This window comes from Phoca vitulina, unplaced genomic scaffold (assembly GCF_004348235.1).
Source record: "Phoca vitulina isolate PV1807 unplaced genomic scaffold, GSC_HSeal_1.0 scaffold19, whole genome shotgun sequence".
Classification (NCBI taxonomy): domain Eukaryota; kingdom Metazoa; phylum Chordata; class Mammalia; order Carnivora; family Phocidae; genus Phoca; species Phoca vitulina.
The window spans coordinates 6,374,052-6,395,506 of record NW_022589722.1 but is presented as its reverse complement, the minus strand read 5'-3'; the positions used below and the strand labels follow the sequence as shown (position 1 = coordinate 6,395,506).

General features: G+C 35.7%; 1 protein-coding gene across 2 annotated transcripts in view; it reads left to right on the top strand.

Annotated features, from left to right (window-relative positions):
* The window catches only part of DCN (decorin), a 42,032-nt gene extending 24,534 nt beyond the window's left edge, over positions 1–17,498 (top strand). For both annotated transcript variants that reach the window (XM_032416700.1, XM_032416702.1), the window contains exons 4-8: positions 1,571–1,784; positions 2,591–2,704; positions 7,519–7,612; positions 10,745–10,883; positions 16,744–17,498. In XM_032416700.1, the coding sequence (XP_032272591.1) occupies positions 1,571–1,784; positions 2,591–2,704; positions 7,519–7,612; positions 10,745–10,883; positions 16,744–16,938 (756 nt within the window). In that variant the 3' untranslated portion in view covers positions 16,939–17,498. The remainder of the gene's footprint in view (positions 1–1,570; positions 1,785–2,590; positions 2,705–7,518; positions 7,613–10,744; positions 10,884–16,743) is intronic.
* The last annotated feature ends 3,957 nt before the right edge of the window (positions 17,499–21,455 follow it).

The window sequence follows — 21,455 nt, the reverse complement described above, 5'->3', positions numbered from 1 at the left end:
TATTAACTGAAATCGCTGATTCTTCATAATAGGTTTCATATTTAACATAAAATAAGCAGATTTTTCAGACCATGTTAAATGCATTTAATGATATCAAGCTTTCAGAGTTTTCTTCCGTAGATGACCATAGAAGATCTTCTCTTTCTTCATAATTAAGCGTCTGCCATTTTGGGTGTCTTTCAATGACACAAGTCCTCTCGAACCTCTCCTCTAGTGCTTGCTTTTACTAATTTCCTGGACATTTTGCTCATTAATATTAATTTCCTATGACTTTAACCCTCATGAGATTTTTAATTTTCTGTAATATTCATTGGAATTTCCTGGGATTTTGTTTTAATCAACCCATCATCTTTTAGGATTAGCTGAAAGATTGTTACTTATAAGAAGTTTTAGTTAGTCAAATAATGTGAACTACATGAGCATATACATGGGTCAACTAACCGGCTGTTACCTTCAGAAAGTATTCCTGCATTTCTGACACTGGAAGTTCTCATTTTTTTATTTTTTGTCCCCATGCCTTTTCATATATGCACATAAGTGCACTACAATTGAAAAAGAGGTTTCTTAGACCTTGAACAAATGATCCTGAATTCCTTAGGATTAATTGATAAGAAGGCTTAGAATAATAATAAGTATGGTTCTACAGACATACATATCATTGGAAGAGAATGAGGTGTCCAAAAATAAGTTAGCAATAGCTATATGTATACCAGTAATGAATGAGAAGTAATTTTCTATATTAGAAGAATGCAGAAACAAAAATTTAAGAATTACTAAAAATATTAGCATATTTAGCTACATAAAACCTTTGTATGTAAAAAGGACAAAAACAGAGGAAAAATGTATTTAAGGCTCTGCATTTCATATTAACTAAATCTTTATTTTCTGTAAACCAACTATTAAAATATATTAAAATGTAATAAAATGAGAAGTATTGTGATCAGGTAATCCTTTCTCTCCAAAAAATAACAGTAAATAGTAGCAGAATGAAAGGAAATTAATTTAACCTTTCAAGTGACAAAGAAATGCAAAGAAATTACAATGAGTTACAACATGTTGTACTAATTTGACAAACTTTTTGAAAAAAAATATATCTCAACTTATAAGGCTGCAAGAAAGCAAGAAAATTTTACTCTCTTGCATTGCTGATGGTAGTATAAATTGGTGCCACCATTTTGTAGTGGAATCCATGGCAGCAGTCAATGAGGATGGATTTTAGGCTGAGGGATGGATGCCCGTGGCACTGGATTCTTTTCAAGTATTTCGGGTCACTCTGGTAATTTCAATCTTTAGGAATATTTACTGTTTAAAAATTAAGTGTCTATCTATGTATTTATATTATAATCTATAATCTATAGCTCATCACCTTTATTCCTGATGTTCCTGATGTTCAGATCCTCATACACTTCTTAAGTGAAAGAATCATATTTGCCTAATTTTTTCTGGTTTCTTGCAATATATATAATATTTGATTTTTTCTGATTTCTTGCAATATATATATATAGAGAGAGAGAGAGAGAGAGAATGTGTGCTTTGGAATTAAGGTGTTGTTTTTGTTCACTATCTACAGACGTTGATTCTTGTCAACAACAAAATTAGCAAAATCAGCCCTGCAGCATTCACACCTCTGTTGAAATTGGAACGACTGTATCTGTCCAAGAATCATCTGAAGGAATTGCCAGAAAAAATGCCCAAAACTCTTCAGGAGCTGCGTGCCCATGAGAATGAGATCACCAAAGTGCGAAAATCTGTGTTCAACGGACTGAACCAGATGATCGTCGTAGGTACAGATATTCTTATAACTCTAAGGCCAGGATTGAAGGTCCACCTTAGAAGATTCCAAGTAAGCGATAGCCGCAGGAAGGTAAATTAGCTAGAGCTTACATGTCTTTAGCCTATAGGAGTTAACAGTAGCAAGATTGGCAGAAATGAGATTTTGAATCGTGCCTTATAATGTTTTTATTTCTCGTCCTCGAGGATCTGAGAATGTGGAGAAAACTCTAGGGCCAAAGTCACCCTACTGCATGCCCAAGATGCGGGATGGAATTAAGTAGTGATTAATTAGAGCTATGTAGGGATACCTTTCCATCATGGGAATTGTTTCTGTTCTGAACATCTATAAATCATTTGCTTTAAACAATGTGTTCTAAGGTTTTGTGTGGTAAAAAATGGTGATTTTATAATTGGCTTACAAGATGCTAATTTCAAATTATTTAACATTTTAATTCATCTCACGAAAGTAAAAGCCCCATAATAAGTGTGACTTATTAACACTTGTTTTTTGTTGATTTCTGTGCAAACCTATGTACGCACTTTAAATAATCTTCTTGTTATTGTTTTTGCCACTATTGCTTTTTCCATAAATCTTTGTGTTTTCTTATTGCATTTGTTTGTTGTTTGTTTTAAAAAGAGAAAATTTTACCTCAGTTTGCTATCCCTTTGAAGAGTGTGTCCTTTAATTTCTCTTTTGTTTCTCAGTCAAGTTGTTATCGACCCAAATGTCTCTTAAAATCCTTGTTGAAGCAGACACTACTCTGATTTGCAATACCTAATATTGTCCGCTAAAGCTTTGCACTTATTGCATTTGTAGAACTGGGCACCAACCCACTGAAGAGCTCAGGAATTGAAAATGGAGCCTTCCAGGGAATGAAGAAGCTCTCCTATATCCGCATTGCTGACACCAATATAACCACCATCCCTCAAGGTGATAGAAAACTCTCCAAAGCAGTTTGAACACCTAACTCTTAAAACTTTAACATTTAAAAAAAATTGTTTTGGAAATTTAAATGGTGACTGAAGTAGCCAACGTTATTTCTGGTAAATTGTTTACCCTCGGAAGTATTTCTGTTGAGCCTGGATGACCCCTGAGCCATCCAGGCCCATGGTAGAGATGGCTAGACCCTTCTACCTATAAAGTCTCTTCTAAGATACAACTTAACACACAATGATTTCATATTAAAGAATTGGGATTAAAAAAAAGAATTGTGATAGCACAAAGGAAAAAGTACAGTTATTTAAAAAATAGAATGCCTTAGTGGCATTAAAAAAAGGTACATGAAGTACTTTGAAATTGAGCCAATTTTTACTTTGAGTCTCCAATCTTTTAGTGAATTCCTTTCCATCTTAGGACATCTCAGGCATTATTATCTGAATAAGAGCATCCACAGTGGCCATGCTCTTGTATGATAGTGGCGGTCGTATGTTGTAAAGAGTATGGATTTTGGTCGGTATGCTTGAGTTCAGTTTGTCACTAATTGGCTCTAAGGCCTTGGACAAGTTATTCAATATTTATACCTCAATTTCTTTATTTGTAAAATGGCAATAACACTGATACACAACTCACTAGTTTGTCTTAAAATTAAATAACTAATTAAAGAAGTATCTGGTATGCAAATAAGTAATGGATTAATATTACCATTTATTATTTCTTAAAACTATTTTGACACTCATTTGCTTAGGCGAAGTGCCAAACCCTGGAGACAGGACAGTGAATAGGGTATACTCCCTGCCTTCAAGGAGCTTATTGCCCCGAGCAAAGCCAAGCAGGTAAAGAGCAGTCCTCACAGAGCCTTGGGCTAAGGGTTACCTGGGAGAGGCACGGAAGCCAGTCTTTGTGAATCGGAAAAGAAATCAAATCCCCAAAGAAGCAATTCCTCTAATTCTCACATTTTCCCTGCCCCAGGGTTTTAGTCTCACAAAAGCCCTTCTATATTCTCAAATTTTCCCCTCTATTTGGCCCTTTCTCAGCTTAGATATCTTGTTCTTGGACTGGGTACAAAATGTAGGTTCTTGCCCACAGAAAACAATTACCCTTCATTGTGCTTTCACAGAAACTTCAGCTCCCAAAAAGATATATTCCATAGAATGGTTTCTTACCACCCCTTGCCCTCTCCACAGTCTTTTTGCTACAGAAGATGTTTTTATGCCCATAATAGCAACTGCTGGTATAGATAAGATTGATAGATAGATGATAGATAGATGATAGATGATAGATAGATAAATAGACAGATAGATAGAGATTGATCTACAGTTTATAAAGCACCTTCATGTTGGTTCTCCAACTTGTTGCATTGTAACAAGTGGGGCTTTTTTTTGTTTTTGTTTTATCCCCAGGGCAGATGTATATATGTATATATTTATATTTTTAATATATTTTATATTTTAATATTTTAAAATTTAAATTATATTTAATTACATTTTTATATATTACGTATACACATACATCTTGCCCAAAGCTATAGAGCTGTAGGAGGTGAAGTAAAAAAGCTGGAATTTAAAGTCCAGGTCTTTTCCACTACTTCATGCTGCCAGATGACTTGTGTTGAACATAATCTTTGATTTTGCTCTCCTTCTTAATGCATCCTCCAAAATATGCCTTGGGAACACATTTCATCACTTAGTGACCTGTATTCCTTATGTCTCCTCCCTACTGTAGGTGCTCTTTTCTCACCGTCTCTAGTTTACTTTGATGTATTAAACACTTACTATAAAAATTAGAGTAATCAAGTTTTGTTAAGCACTTATTAATACCAGGTATTGTGCCAAATGTTTTTTATGGATTCTGCTCTATGAATCTCAAACCATTCCTCTATAGTAATATTGTCATACCTGTTTAATAAACGAGGAAAACGAAGCTTAAAGACACGAAGTACATTGTGCCCAAGGCCCTGGGGCTAGGAGGTGGCCAAGCCGGAGCTGTGCCGTGCTGACGCGAGTTCATTTGCGTGACCAGCGTACCCTGCTGCCAACTGAAGTCTTCCCTCCTATGCACATTTATGCCAATAAAATAGATAAGTCTGCCTTTCCTAGGCTTGACCCATATGCCTGAACGTCACCATCCTCCGGGAGTCTTAGTGGCCACACACTATCTACCATCAATGATGGAAACACGAGGCAGTGGAGTGAAGTGGAGAGTTATGAATTCTTCATGTGGACCATGTGGGTGAAAGGTCTGACTCAGCCACTTAGTTGTTCTGTGACTTTAGGCTAATTATTGCACATCTCCAAAATCTCAGTTTTGCTCTCTATGAAATGGAGGTCTTAATGACATCTATCTTCTAAGGTATTTGTGAGGATTAATAGACACAAATAAGATGGGTAATGTGCATACATAGTATCTGGCCCAAAGTAAGCTCTCAATATATTTACCTTAGAAATGGAAAGGGAAAAGAAAAAAAAAGTAACTAGAGTACAGGTTCTTAGCTAAATGCTACAGTGGCAAAAGTTAATGGTATTCTTGATAAATTTGCCTCTCTCTATCCTATTGCAAAGTTTTCTTCCACCCTCAATCTTTCTCTTGACTATATTTTCCTTTTGGCAAACTGATACTGCAGAAGGGAAGACACTTAGAACCTGGGTAAGATTATGGATGTGACGATAATTGTTGTTCTAGAGACACTACATTTTTAAAAACATCTTTACATGGTGATAGGAAAGAAAAGATGTATATTCAATTTGCTTTGTTATATATTCACTTGCTAATTACATATAGGAGGAGTATTTTAAAAATTCACATTTATTTATTCTAAGGAGATTTGAGTGGTTGAAATCCCTTATTCCAAGAGTGACTGTGGTCTCCTGGTATTTAGTCATAAGAACGACTCAGTTGTGATTTTGTCACCGGACCCCAAGACCAGGTTCTTGGGCCTCCAGGTCATAGAAATGAACACTGAACTCAAGAGAAAGAAAGCCGGTGGAGTTTATTAGAGATAGATTGCCTACAAGGGAGCTGACAGCAAAGAGGAACGTTGCTCTCTGAAGGGGTATTGTGCAAGGAATGGAAGAGGCAATTTTCCAGAGGGTCAGGGACTAGAAGTAGGGAAGCATTCTTCAATCCCACCGTCATTAACTTGTGGTCATTACTTCTCAGTGGACACAAGACAATCACAGAATGCCCTTCTCCATGGTTGACATTCTTTTAGGGCTCCTGGAAAATAGAAATATTTGTGCAAGCAGGCTTTAAATTGTTACTTCTAATCTTGCCCAGACACCCATTACTCCTAACGACTATTATCTCGTTTGTTCGCTTTCCCAGAAGGAGGTATTTGCCTCTAAGCGTATGGAAACATTTAACCTTTGCCTCAGACCAGTGGCTCTACAGGAGTGAAGTCCCTCTTGCTTCTCCTATATTGTCTCAATTTCAGTTCCTTCAGTTAAGAGCATGCTATTTTAACTCCCTTTGACCATCTGGGAGCATATTACATTCCCTACTTGGCAGCTAGATAACCTCTAAAGTTTGGAACTTTGAGTCTGTGTTTCTTCGTCTATGAAAGGGAGGTTCACAAAAAATAATTTGTAAACTAAAAAAATTAAATGAGCTAAGTTAGAAAAAGTGCCAGTGTCAGTGTTCGCTACATGACAGACTTTCAGTGAATAGCTTAGCATCTCCCGCACAAAACATAGTGCCATTGAGAAACAAATAATAAGTTCAAATCAAATATGGACTAAACTTTTACATGAAAGAGACAGTATTGACAGAATTCAGTGGTGTGCCATGAACATTTTCATACCAAACATAACCTGCAGTTTTCCACCTTTGTTCCTTATGGACAAATAACCAACACTCTCTGCTAAGCAGATGTTAGTTCGACATGTAACCAATTTGCTCTTTTCTTTGTAGTTGCGGCTGTTCTTGTAAGTGGAACAATATGCTCTTTAAAAAGCTGTATAAAAACATCATATATCCTCAGATGGCAGGAGGAAATGAAAATAAAATACTTAAACTTTTATATTAATATTATTACATTTTTAGAAATCATAGCCCTTCGAGAAGTACTATCCAGAGGTTTCACGGATACTTTGGATCTAAAATTATTTCCCCAGGTGGTCTACACGTGGCCGATCACTTCATTCTAGGCCTCTGCATTCCTCTTGTGTAAAGAAACAGTCTTGATTTAAAAGGTCCAAGTAAGCTCTAGCTCTTTCTACACATCCATGTTGTGGAGGCATTTGAGTTTTGTTTCATTTGTTTGTTTGTTTTTTAATGTGGGAAAGCTGATTAAGACTAAGGCCCACGCGTTTATCAAGTGTTAGTTACTAATGAGACTCATTACTGAAATACCTCGTTAAATTTGTATATAGGTTTAACTTATACATAATGTCTTTATTATAGTTCAAATGCTTATTTCATTTTATGGTTGTGGTCTTTTATCAGTAACAGTATTAGTTTAGTAACAATGGTGTAGGAAATTAATGAGATTCAGGGTTTGACTTCAGTTCTATAATCGTATCCTAACAATTACTAGGACAAAAATCTACTACGTGATAAACACAGTCCATGTTTCTGTTAAAATCCATCTAGGAGAATAAAAAGTGCTTGTCCTACTTCCAGAAGCATCTATTATTATGAAAGGGATAAAGAAAAAGATAAAAAGCAAAACTGATGGAAAAGATAAAAAGCAAATCCTTTGAAACTATGTCTTTCAGCAAATTGGTGGCCTAGGTGCTCGTTAAGTCTGTGTACATCCTGTAATTACATTTCTCTGCTAATTTAACGTTCTTTTTTTTTCTCTATTCCAGGTCTTCCTCCTTCCCTTACTGAATTACATCTTGAAAACAACAAAATCACCAAAGTTGATGCATCTAGCCTGAAAGGACTGAATAATTTGGCTAAGTAATAATATTCTTTCATGACCTTTTACCAGTAAAAGTGCCTGCAAGCTCCCAATTAGAAACACAGTGGGTGGTTGCTGACTGTTTTTGTTGTTGGTCCTAACAACCTCAAACCTCAACAGGCCCAATTATTTCTTTAAAATACAATGAAATAGCGTACTTACCATAACCATGAAAATTATCTACCATATTGTTTTTAGATTAAGACGTATCTTCTGTGCAAGGTATCCGATTAAATCAGTATGTTCATTCAATATGTTCTAACTTAGTAGCATTTAACAGAAGGTTAAGTAAATTATAACACAGTGTTCAGAATTTGAAAATGCTTTAAAATGGAAGTTACCAAGACATGGACATATTGGGCATCCCACCCTATAGTATTGGAATAATTATGATGAGATTCTCTCGCTTCTGTTCTTTGAAGAGTTTAAAATGTCTCTGGACATTTAGTGTAGTCTAACAAAAGAAGTTATTTATTTATTTATTTTTTAACAGAAGATTAACTTTTTTTTCCTGGTAGATAATCATTCATTCCTTTCCTGCTTTCTAGCCTAACTTTAATCTTTCTACATTAACAATCTGGTTAAGTAATAAAAAGAGGGGAATGCTTGCAAACTATTGGCTTTATCTTCGAGAAACACTCGGCTCTTGAACGGTATTACTGAATGTTCTTACAAAGGAGCACGGTGTTATGCCAAATTGATTCACTCCACTTTTATCTTTATAAATTTTATGGTAGATAAATAAATATAAAATATATCATTTATCCTTGAGAATGAGCTAAGACCAGATGACGTATAACACAGCTTTTCTCATTTCTGTGGAGATTTCCCATGAGCCGGTGGACAGTGAGGGCTGAAGGTAAGCGTGTCCATACGACTCTAGCTATAGCATCTTACCCTGGTGGCTCAAATGATACGAAATCACGAAATCATTCAAAGATATTTGAATTACAGTCTCTAATACAGCAAATATATTTCAAAATAGCATTATGCATCCCTGACCTTTCTTTGTGATTTTGTCCCTCTAGCTGCAGAACAACGTAGGAAGATAAGTTACATTGCGTATTGCATAGAACTGTCTTTAGGACAGCTAGTAGTTGTAGTAATAAGAGTAGAGGTGAACAATAATCTAATTCCAAATATGGTAAATCATTAATAATATTTGTGCCTTTTTAGAAGAAAAATTCATTTTGTACTGAAAGTGGTATGGAGAGTTTTTTAAAAATTCCATTCATTAAATTGGAACAGACTGACCCAAGTGGCCAAGCAAACTTTTCCGATTCTTGAATTTATCAAACAAATTTCCTTTTGGAATCAAGTCCAGAAAAACCTGTCTATGAAATCATCACATCCTCATGTGGTTTACTCTTCACTGATGTTGGAACATGAGAGGTATTTTGGTGGTGAACATCAAAACCGTGAAAAGAAGAAAAAAATGATCTTGGAACATTGTTGCAGGGCAAATATTCCAATTAGTTATTAGGAAAAAGTGGGAAGAAAATAGTATATGCCTCTCTCCAAAAATATGAGATGGTTTTCAGGCAAACTTCCCTTCTGTTACACATGTATACATCTATGATCATCTCCCTTACTAGGTGGATTTTATTCTTTGAGGAAAGAATCATGGTTTTTGAGCTGTGTGTCCTCTGCCTTCATAAGCCTAGGATAGTATCTCGAATGTACTAGGTCCTCAAAAACATTTATTGATTGAATATATAAATAAATCATCAGAAAAGTGAAGTTTCTTTGAATCAATTATTAGGAATATCATATTCTAAAACTGAATTAGCCCAAAATTGGATATGGGACTTGAAGTGTTGTAAGGAATAGGAGACATGTTTCTATAATAGAAAAGAAAAGACCAGAAACAAAAGAGATAAATGTCTAAGACTGAGGGGAAAACAAAATGTTCTTAGCTAAGGTGCCAGGTTAATAATCCATAGCTAAGATAAACCAACAGTTTTATTAATAGCCTAAAATCAATATACCGTGATCTCAGTTATTTGAAATACAAAGCCATGATTAAAATGGAAAGACTTTGGTTACATAAACCAAAATCTAAATCCCAAAAGGGCTCAAAGATGAGAACTACCTGAAGGCAGGCAAAAACCATCCTATAGAAAGTTCCTAAGCCTATTCCACTACATTTGAAGTAGCCCAGTAGACTCCTCCTCTTTCTCTTGGAGCTAGAATTCTGGCTCTCTTTCATGACCTTGTTGTCTCATCCCTGGGATCCTCTCTCTGCTCTTTGGGATTGGCAGCACCCTAGTTTTGATGGAGAGTCATACATCGCCAGAATGCCAAATACATTAACCTTATCTCCAAGTCGACTTCTGCCTTTTGAATCCCATTTACTAGGAAGAGACCTCACAGCTGCAGAAGTTTGACCTTTTATGCATTTAATTTAAAAAATGCAACCCAAACCTTTGAGTGGCATTGTATAAGAAATGTCAAAGGGGCTAAGAAAGAGACACTTAGGTCAGAGATCAAGGCCAGAAGCTGGGAATGTTGGCACCAGGCAAATTCAGATAGTAACAGATGGTCAGTGATAAACTCAAACGAAAGCAAGATGCTAATTCTGTTAACCTTCCTGGCAGGGACGTTTATTGATTCATTAGATCCTTTTGCCTTTTATTTCCAATGAATACATTTATATAATAAATATATGATTATTTGATTTCCAAAGTGACCAAGATGATAATAGTATTCCTTTTAGTTTTCTCTGGCATGAATTCATTATATTCATTATACAGAGAAATCAGTTCAACAGCTGTTCATTGATCGTAACAAGCTCTGTGTTAATAGTGGGTATACCACGAAACAGTCACTTTTCTCTAGGAGAGACACACAGGTACATAGTCCCTTGAGTTTTTTAAGAGGGTGACAACAGGAACATTTATTAGGGGATGCCTGTCAGAGGAATTTCAAAGAGAGTGACTGTAAACTGGGAACTTAAGAACAAATGGGCTTTATCCAAGTTCAGAAAGGTTGGAAAAAGCATTCTAGGCAAAGGGAGCAGTAAGTGCAAAAACAAAGAAAGTCCTTTTCCGTTGACTGGATAAATCACACAAATGCCTGTGAAGAGGGCAGCCTTGAGCAGTGCACGCATTCATTTCTGCTTTCCTTTGCAGGTTGGGACTGAGTTTTAACAGCATCTCTGCTATTGACAATGGCACGCTAGCCAACACTCCTCATCTGAGGGAGCTTCACTTGGACAACAATAAGCTTATCAAAGTACCTGGTGGGCTGGCGGAGCATAAGTACATCCAGGTAATGCAATACCACTGACTAGTGTGAGGAGTATCTAGGGAGTGAACACTCCCTACCGGGATGTCAGGAGACAGGAAGGGAAGCTTTGCTTACAAATCTTTTTGCAGAAAGATATTTTTAATATTCATTCTGGTTTCATGAAAAACAGGTTTATTTTTTAAAAAAGATTCATTTATTATTTATTTGTCAGAGAGAGAGAGCACAAGCAGGGGGAATGGGAGAGGGAGAAGCAGACTTCCCGCTGAGCAGGGACCCTGATGCAGGACTCGATTCCAGGACCCTGGGATCATGACCTGAGCTGAAGGCAGATGCTTAACGACTGAGCCACCCAGGCATCCTGAAAAATATAGGTTTAAATGATATTTTTTTAAATAGGACTATTACCTTTAATTTATTATAGTGCTGACTTCCAGAATATAATATTTTTAATGAAGCAGGCAAGGTAGTTTGAAAGTCATTGATCACTGTAACAAACATACTGGTTGAAAAAGATGATATAATCTGTTAAGCATAGATATGGAATAAAATAGCAATTGTAACTTTTAGCTTCAACTGATGTCAGGTAGGTCAAAAGGGAATGTTAAGCTAGCAATGTGCCTGAGTTAACTCTTTATAGATTATGGGGTTATAGTACATTCATAAGGACAAGAAGATATGGTCCAGTGGTCTACTGTGGTAACAGAGCTTTCTAGTCTGTAATCTATAAATGTAAGGCATGCTCATTAGTTTAAATAGTAACAATATTTTCATGTATAATAGAATAAGACTTCCATTGTTACTTTGAGGAAATAGAACAAATATGTTATTCAAAGTTTATATTTGAAAAAATTAATAACGTGGCTATTCACAGATTTTATGTATTTGCTTATTTTATCTAATTTTTTGGTTTCTTTAAAGGTTATATTTAAATTGTTTCTTTCAGAAATTTACATAGGTACTTAGTTCAATCATGATGATTCAGAAATTATATGTTGGAGAGCCTGGGTGGCACAGTCAGTCGAGTATCAGACTCTTGGTCTCAGCTCAGGTCATGATCTCAGGGTTGTGAGATGGAGCCCCACATTGGGATCTGTGCTCAGCGTGGAGTCTGCTTAAGATTCTCTCTCCTTCTCCCTCTGCCCCTCCCCACTGTGCTTGCGCTCTCTCTCTCAAATAAATAAATCTTTAAAAAAAAAATTATACTTTGACATTGATGTTCTATTATACATAAATCCTTTTTATAAAGTTGCCATTTTGGTAATGTTTCCACTTCTTCACTTGGGGTTCAAGATAGGTTTATCCCTTACTCTGCTGTCAGTTATGTCAATATGTTACTAATCTCTCTTCTTTTTTTTATTGAGTTGTGACAAAAACTCCAAATGAAATTGATATATCATGATTTACATAAGGTTTCTGTTGGTGGTGGGCAATTTTTTTGGGGGGGGCAGTTGTTTTGTTTTCATTTTTATATCCTAGAATAATCAGTTTTACCTTCTTGATTGCTGTTTTTCAAATGTCAGTCTGGATGTATTACTGAGTTAATAAAATAAGTTTAATGAGTTAATTAAGAACATTTATGATATAGGCTAGGCTAGGCTAGGCTAGGTTAGAATGAATGGAAAATAAAATATCAATGTAATGGTAAGTATTTCATAAAAACTTTGTTTAAATGCACAGATTTACATATGCTAAATACATGTATTGTGTTTCTTATGGTGGGTCACAGAGAAAAAATTATAAAACATGCTATTTTGAAATCTTTGTTAATATTAACAAATCTCATGGGCATTCACACAAGGGCCTCACTCTTGGTTTTTCATCTCTAATTGGCTATCCATGCATCCATTTCACCTCCCTTCTTATAGGCTCTTAGGGATTTCACCTACTTTACTGTCTTTTTTGTAAGTATATAATTCAGTTATTTTTAGCAAAATTATATAGTTCTTCAACTATCACTACAATCCAGTTGTTTTTTTTTTAAAGATTTTATTTATTTGAGAGAGAGCGTGAGCATGAGCAGGGGGTGGGCAGAGGGAGAAGCAGGCTCCCCACTGAGCAGGGAGCCTAAAGTGGGAGTTAATCCCAGCCCTGAGATCGTTAACCTGAGCCAAAGACAGACCCTTAACTGACTGAGCCACCCAGGCACCCCCACCACAATCCAGTTCTAACACTTCTCACCTCTTACTTTTTCTAGTCATTTTTCAATCTCATCTTCTGCCACAGGAAATCATTCATCTACTTTCCACCTCCATGGATTTGCCTTTCCTGGACATTTCATATAAATGGAATCACTTATTGTAATGATCTTAGGTATCATAGCATGAGTCATAGCATGTATCTGTAGTTCATTCATTTTTATCAGTGAATACCATTCCATTGTATGGATATACCACATTTTGTTTGCTAGCACTGCACCTTTTGATTCCTGTTGCTTTTGATTGTGTTTTAAAGTTGGGAGTGAAGGTCTTTCAACTTTGTTCTTATTTTTTTAATCTTTTTTTTTTTAGATTATTTATTTATTTATTTGAGAGAAAGACAGTGAGTGAGTGAGTGAGTGAGTGAGCATGGGTGGGGGAAGCAGACTCTGCTGTGAGCAGGGAGCCTGATGCGGGGCTTGATCCCAGGACCCCAAGATTATCACCTGAGCCAAAGGCAGACGCTTAACTGACTGAGCCACCCAGGCCCCCCAGCTTTGCTCTTATTTTTCAAAATTGTTTTGGCTATTCTTATTTCTTTGCATTTTCATATAAATTTTAGAATCAGCTTGTTCATTTTTGCAAAAATAGCCTGCTAGGGCTCTAATAAGGATTGTGGTGAATCTATAGATCAATTAGGGGAGAACTGTCATCTTAATAATATTGAGTGTTCCAATTCATAAGCATGGAATATCTCCATTTCATATTATTTAATTTCTCACAGCAATGTTTTTTCATTTTTAGTGTACACATCTTACAATTCTTTTATTAAGTGTATCCTTATTTTCTTTACTCTTTTTGATGCTGCTGTGAATGAATTATTAACCTTGATTTCATTTTTGAATTGTTTTTTGCTAGTATATGCAAACACAATTGATTTTTGTGTATCAATTTTCTATCCTGGTACTGTGCTGAAATCGTATTTAGTTGCAGAAGTTTTTCTGCACTTCTTTGGATATTCTATATTTGGGATCATGTCATTTGTGAATAAAGTCAGTTTTAATTATTACTTTCTTGTCTGAATTATTTTCATTTATTTTTCTTGCTTCATTGCACTGGCTAGAATCTCCAGTGCAATACTGAATAGAAGTGATGAAATTAGACATCTTTGCCTTGTTTACTATTTTAAAAGAGAGGTGGACATTCAGTCTTTTACCTTTCAGCATGATGTTAACTACAGGTCTTTTGTAGATGCTCTTTATCAAGTTGAGAAAGTTCTCTTCTATTCTTAAGCTTACTGAAAATTTTTATCATGAATGTGTATTCAAATGCTTTTTGTGTGTCTGTTGAGATTATCATGTGGTTTTGCCTTTTATTTCTTTAACATAGTATATTAAGTTAATTAATTTCCAGTTAAATGGGTTTTACATCCCAGAGATAAATCATGCTCGGTCTTGGCCATGGTGTATAGTCTTTTTTTATGTTAGGAGATACAGTTTCCTAATATTTTATTAAAGTTCTTTGTCTATGTTTATATGAAATATTTGAGGGCGCCTGGGTGGCTCAGTCTGCCTTCGGCTCAGGTCATGATCCCAGGGTCCTGGGATCGAGTCGTGCATCGGGCTCCCTGCTCTGTGGGGAGCCTGCTTCTCCCTCTCTCTCAAATAAATAAATAAAATCTTAAAAAAAAAAGAAATATTTGATTATAGGTTGTGTGTGTGTATGATGATTTTTGTCTTGCTTTAATATTAGAAAATACTGACTTCATAAAATGAATTGGGAATATAGTTTTCTTTTTTACACAGACTAATACTTGCTTTATGTCTTGATATTGTTTTCTGTTGCCTTCAGTATTAGTCATAAACTCTAACCAAACATATCTCCCCTTTCTTGCTAATCATTGCTAGGAATTAGAGAATGGCAAATGAAAAGAAATTTTCAGTTTGCGAATTATAAAAAAAAAAGTACTCGCAGGTATTGTTTGTCTTTAATATTCCTCATTTCTGTTTTTATGTGATATCTATTGTTCTCCTTCCAAACCCTTTCTTAAACAAGGCCCCTTTCACCTGCATGTAAGTGTGAGTGTTCTGGTAAATGGAACAATATTTTAAGTTAATTATTATGAGGGAGAACCTCATAGGTTTTATAATGTACTGTAGAAATTGTTGCCTTCTTATTATATTTTAACTTTGGTTGTATAAGTCACTTCTTGCTCTTCAGAATTCACATGTACATAATGGAAGTAAAAACCCATTTCTAAAGTCCTTTTCATAACTCTGATATTTAATTTCCCTGAGAAAAGTCTATTAAGTTACCATTATCTTAAATGTAATCATAAAATACATTTCAGAAAAATTCTATTGAACAGTAGAAGTATATTCATAAGTAGAATTTGTAACACACAGTACATTGTTATTAAAACTTTCTAGGTCTATTCATTTCCAAATGCTCAGTGTTTCTTAGGGTTTGTGATTATTTTGATTCTAATACTGCCTGTACACTTTTTCTTCACTATATATTACTTCCTCATTTTGTATAATTTCATTAAAAGATACATCATTTTATCTTTGCCCTGAAAACATAATATTCCATGTAGACACAATTTATGAAATAGATGAATCTATTCTTGTATTCATTCAACATATATTATTGAACACCTACTCTGTTCTAGTAGACACTAAAGATATAGTCATAAACAAAACAGAACAAGTTTCTTTCCTCATGGAGCTTTTATTCTAGGGGAGAAAAACAGACAAAACAAATAAATACATAATAAGCTATATAGTGACAATTACTATGAAGATTTAAAGAAATGAATTGGGGCAGAGAATGGCAGCATTGGATAGTCTTTGGTAAGAAAATGTTACAAGAATTACATGAGGGAGTAAGCCCCATAGACATCTTGGAGAAGATCAGTTCACATGGAAGAAACAATGTGTGCCAACCTAAGGAAGGACTGTGATTTTTGTAATAGAGGAAAAGCAAGTAGGCCAGAGTGGTTAGATTGAATAGTAAGGGGAGATAAGGTCAGAGAAGAAGGATGTCAGATCCTGTTAGGTTTGTGAGCCAATCTGAGAACTTTGGACTTCATTCTGCATGAGACAGGAAGCCCCTGGAGTGTTGAGGCAAAGAATATATAACTTGGCTTACTTTTTAAAATAATTGCTCTATGAAGAAAGAAAAAAAGAAAAAGAAAGAAAGAAAGAAAGGAAGGAAGAAAGAAAGAAGAAAGAAAAAAGAAGAAAGAAATAAGAAAGAAAGAAAAGGAAAGAAAGAAAGAAAAAGAAAGAAAGAGAGGAAGAAGAAAGAAAAAAAAGAAAGAAGGAAGGAGGGAAGGAAGGAAGAAAGAAAAAGAGAAGGAAGAGGGAAGGAAGGGAGGGAGGGAGGAAGGAAGGAAGGAAGGGAGGAAGGAAGGAAGGAAGGAAGGAAGGAAGGAAGGAAGGAAGGAAGGAAGGAAGGAAGGAAGAGTGATTTTAGAGCAAAAGAGGAAGTAGGAATGATGACTTCAATCCTCCAGAAGGAGATAATGGCAGTTTTGGACAATGTTGTAGGAGTCAGTATGGGGAGAAGGACTGGGTTACACGTACATTTTGAAGATTGAGCTAGCAGCATTTGTTGATGGTTGGGTGAAGTGTGTAAGAGAAAGGGTCAAGGATAAAGAATAAAGGGAAAAGAATAAAGTATTTACATGAATGGCTTAGTCTATTTAGAGGAAAATAATCATTCTCCATTATTTCATTTTGTAGGTTGTCTACCTTCATAACAACAATATCTCTGCAGTTGGGTCTAACGACTTCTGCCCACCTGGATACAACACCAAAAAGGCCTCTTATTCAGGTGTGAGCCTTTTCAGCAACCCAGTCCAGTACTGGGAGATCCAGCCATCCACCTTCCGATGTGTCTATGTGCGCTCTGCCATCCAGCTTGGAAATTATAAATAATTCCCAAGAAAACCCTCGTTTTTATAACCTGGCAAAATCCCATTAATATCATTGCTCAAGAAAAAAAAATGAAAGCTAGATACTGGAAACTTAACTGCAATGTGGATCTTTTTCCCACATGATTTATAATACATAAAGCCAAATATGCAGTTTAAATAATTGCCTACAATAAAAAAATATTTTGCCTGCCATTTTCAGAATTCTTTTTTGAAGCTTTCTGTTGATGTTAACTGGACTATTGCAGATATTCTTATTTCCCTAAACGTAAAATTTGGAGTAAATATATATATATATATATATATATATATGTCAACAATTTAGTAAAGCTTTCCTTGTTTAATTTTTAGAAGGAATCAAATAAAAAAAGTATCCATCTTCTGTAGCTCCATAGGGTGTTAGATCCTTTGACATAAAGTCAAACTTCAAGTTCTATCTAGCTCTGTGTTAATCCTCTATTATTGGTAAAGCCTCATTTGAATATGTAAATTCAATACAGGCTATGTAAGATTTTTGCTAATGTCATCATTTTGAAAAAAATAAATGTACAAATACATTCAAAATTACCATTGTATAAAAGTGTAATTGTAAATCTTCCCTAAACCCCATTTTCTGAAGAGAGCAGACATTGTGTTCTAGACAAAAATGGCACATCTTTTCAAGTTCTTAGATATTTCTTTTGCTCCTGTTTTTTGACATTTGTGTATTATAACTTACATTATCTATAATCAGTGCTAAGCTGATAAAGCCCAAAGCTGATTCTTTTTCTGATTGGTCTAGAAAGCTGGTATTTTCAGTTACTAGGATACTAAATCAGTTTTAAAACATCATGTGTATAATCAGGCTGCTCACCTGAATATTTCTATAATTACTGGATGTATTAGAAATAGTTCTTGCATTTAGTTAAACCTTCAAATTTAGAATTTTTTTCTTCAGGAATTATAGAGAGCCATCAAAGCAGACCATTCAACAAGCCTGGGGAATGGGCTGATTTACAAAAAGTGGAGATTTACTAAAAACTACATTTATGCTATCAACATCTAATAAACAAACATGTGAGGATAGTTTGTTTTGTCTACAACGTTGGATGTTTTATGGTTGCAAATACTGATAACCAAATCCAAACTGTTATTTTTTTTAAGATTTTATTTATTTGTTTGAGAGAGAGAGAGCACACACACAAGTACGCGCATAGGGGGAGGGTTAGAGAGGGAGAGAGAGGGACAAGCAGACTCCTCGCTGAGTGAGGAGCCCAACGTGGGGCCCAATCTCAAGAGCCTGAGATCATGACCTGAGGTGAAAATCAAGAGTTGGATTCACAACCGACTGAGCCACCCAGGCACCCCCAAATCCAAACTGGTTTAAACCATAACGGAAAACCCAAACAGTCCTGCTATTAGATGAGCCTTTAGGTTCAGTTTGATCAGAGTTCCAGTCAAGTTTCTCTGCAGTTCTTTCAACTTTGCCTTCCTTTATTACGTTTTCAAGCTGGCCTCCCTTATGGTTGAAATATGAATCTCCTTCATTATTTACTACTCAGAACACAAAGGCATATCAACACAAAATTTCCAGAAGTCATGAGATTCTCTCTGATTATTACATAGCAACTTCATAGCTTTATAGAGTAAATGAGTAAAGGCTATTGTTATTCCCAATTTGTAAAAAAGTAGACTGAAGTTAGGAGAAATTAAGTAACTTTCCTGTAGTCAAATACCTGGTAAATACCTGGTAACCAAACTTTCTCTTTTAATCTTTGTGTAAGTCAGCATCTGGCAGAAAACAGAATGTACATCTGAGAGTTCAAATGAAGATAATTTAATGAAGGGACTATTATAGAGTGTGTGCAGAGTCTACTGCACCAAACAATGGATGACAAGGCACCAAGAGATGCCAATGGTGGAAAACCGTTGCCGCCCAAATGGCTACGGGGGCAGGGGAAGAATTGAGTTTCTGGAGCCAAGTGAGAGGACAACTTTGGAGGATTTCTGAGCCCAGGCAGCTATGTTCCAGGAAGGATGCCACATCTGCCAGAGGTTAGGTATGTCCCCTTCTCTCTTTCTACATCAGATCCTCCCACCGATGAAGCCTAAAGGGAAGACAACCATCAAGAAAGCTAGAGAGAGGAAGGCTCTTCTTGGGGCAGGACAGAGACGGAAGAAAAATGGATCTGGTCAGGGCACTTGGAGAATAACTAATAAGCCCAGGCACTATAATTACATCTGTAAGATTATTAAACGAATTTCAGCAACCACAGATAAACATGACGTTCACATCCTATGTCATCCCAGGCACCTTTTCTGAAATCCAATCATTTTAGACTTTTCTGCATTAATCAGAGGTGCTAACAAACAAAACAATGTTTGATAAAACTTCATCAAATGATTAACTGAATCTGGTTTTCCATTAGGAAACATGGGGCTATTTTTATAATGGCTTTGACTGAAGCAGCATTTTACTTATTTAAAGAAATGGTTAGTGTTAAAAATCAAAGTGTAAACAAAAAACTTACACCGTCAATATTAATGGGCAATTATGCATTATACATAAATTTGCCAGAAAATAAAAATAATGTTTGGATAATCATGAGAATCAGAACAGAGAGCTCTAAGCTCTTGTAGTCAAGGTCATATTCTCCTTTATAACAATTACTGCCTGAAATATACAGTGCTTTGTGTGAGCTATTTAATCACATGCTGGACTTCCATGAAGTGATCATATTAGTGATATTTATTCACAGTCTGGCATCAGGCAATAAATAAGTGGGAGAGGCTATTTCTTGATTCAGCATATTTCATTCATTCTTTCATTCATTCATTCATTCATTCAATAAACTAGCACTGAATATATTATAAATATGAGACAAGTTCTGGTACAAATATAACAACAGCAATAGATATTATTTCTGGAGTTTATTCAGTGCATACAAAGCTTCTGTGCTAGGCTCTTTTTGGTCCACATCTGCTTATCACAAAAATCCCGTGAGAATGTACTGTTCTTATTTCACAGATAATGAAACTCAGATATAATACATGCAGAGCCAGAGTTACAATTCTGATGTGTGCTAGTCGAGTTAGGGTCAGCCTTTGCTTTCATTATAGTTTACAACTATACAACTCAAAGCATGTCAGGGCCAAAGGCGGTAGTCTGAAAAACTGAGAAGGGCATCTATTTATGGTTCTTAGCGGTTCCGCTGCATTGTGGTAACAGGTCAGTGTCCTGAGATGCAGGTGCCATAAACATAATTGCTGTCATTTATTCAATACTATGTCTTAACTGTACATACAGTGTCTCATTTAATACTTACAATAGCCCTGTGGGCTATGTATGGTTATTTAATATCTTTTTTTACAGATGAGCAAATGAAGCCTCAGAGAAGTCAAGTAGTTTTTCCATGGACACACAGCTTGTAAATAAGAAAGGCGAACTTTCCATCCTTTCGAAGTGTTGTCTGCTGCTACTTTAGAAAAGAATGTATTTGTGTCCCACAATGAAGAATTACTGAACATCCATAGCATCTTTCATCTTCTTTGCCATATGGTGCAGGGCTATAAAATAATGGATCATCCCACCATTGTGATTTGTTACAGTTCAAAAAGAATAAATTTGTTCATAAAAAAAAATGAAACTACACTGTTCAACTTTAAAAATGTCCTGTATCAGCACTGTCTAATATGGTACCCATTAGCATACGCAGGTAGGAGCACTAGAAATGTGATGGAACTGAAGAACTAAATTTTAAATTTTATTTAATTTTAATTAATTTAAAGTTAATAGCCATACATCATTAATGACATCATATTGGATGTGATGTTCTAAATACTCCAAATGACTTTTAATTTTTTAAAGATTTTATTTATTGGACAGAGAGAGAGAGAGCACAAGCATGGGTGCAAGGGCAGAGGGAGAGGGAGAAGCAGGCTCCCCACTGAGCAGGGAGCCCGACTTGGGACTCGATCCCAGGACCCTGAGATCACAACCTGAGCTGAAGGCAGACGCTTAACCCAACTGAGCCACCCAGGCACCCCTCCCAATGAGTTTAAATATGATTTTCATGGTGTGGAGTGTATTTCTATTCATGCAAAAATATTTACTAGGCCTGTGTTTAACTAAGGATATAAAAATGAATAAGATGCCATTCTTGACTTTAAGGTGATCATAGTTTAACAAAGACCAGTCATTAAGCAAATAATAAAAATACAGAGGGATAAATTTTATCATTAGAAATACAGGCATATCGGGGGCGCCTGGGTGGCTCAGTTGTTAAGCGTCTGCCTTCGGCTCAGGTCATGATCCCAGGGTCCTGGGATCGAGCCCCGCATCGGGCTCCTTGCTCTGCGGGAAGCCTGCTTCTCCCTCTTGCACTCCCCCTGCTTGTGTTCCCTCTCTTGCTGTGTCTCTCTCTGTCAAATAAATAAATAAAATCTTTAAAAAAAAAAAAAAAAAGAAAAGCCATAATCTTATTTTACTGTGCTTTGCTTTGTTGCACTTTGCAGATGTTGTGTTTTTTAAAAATGGAAGGT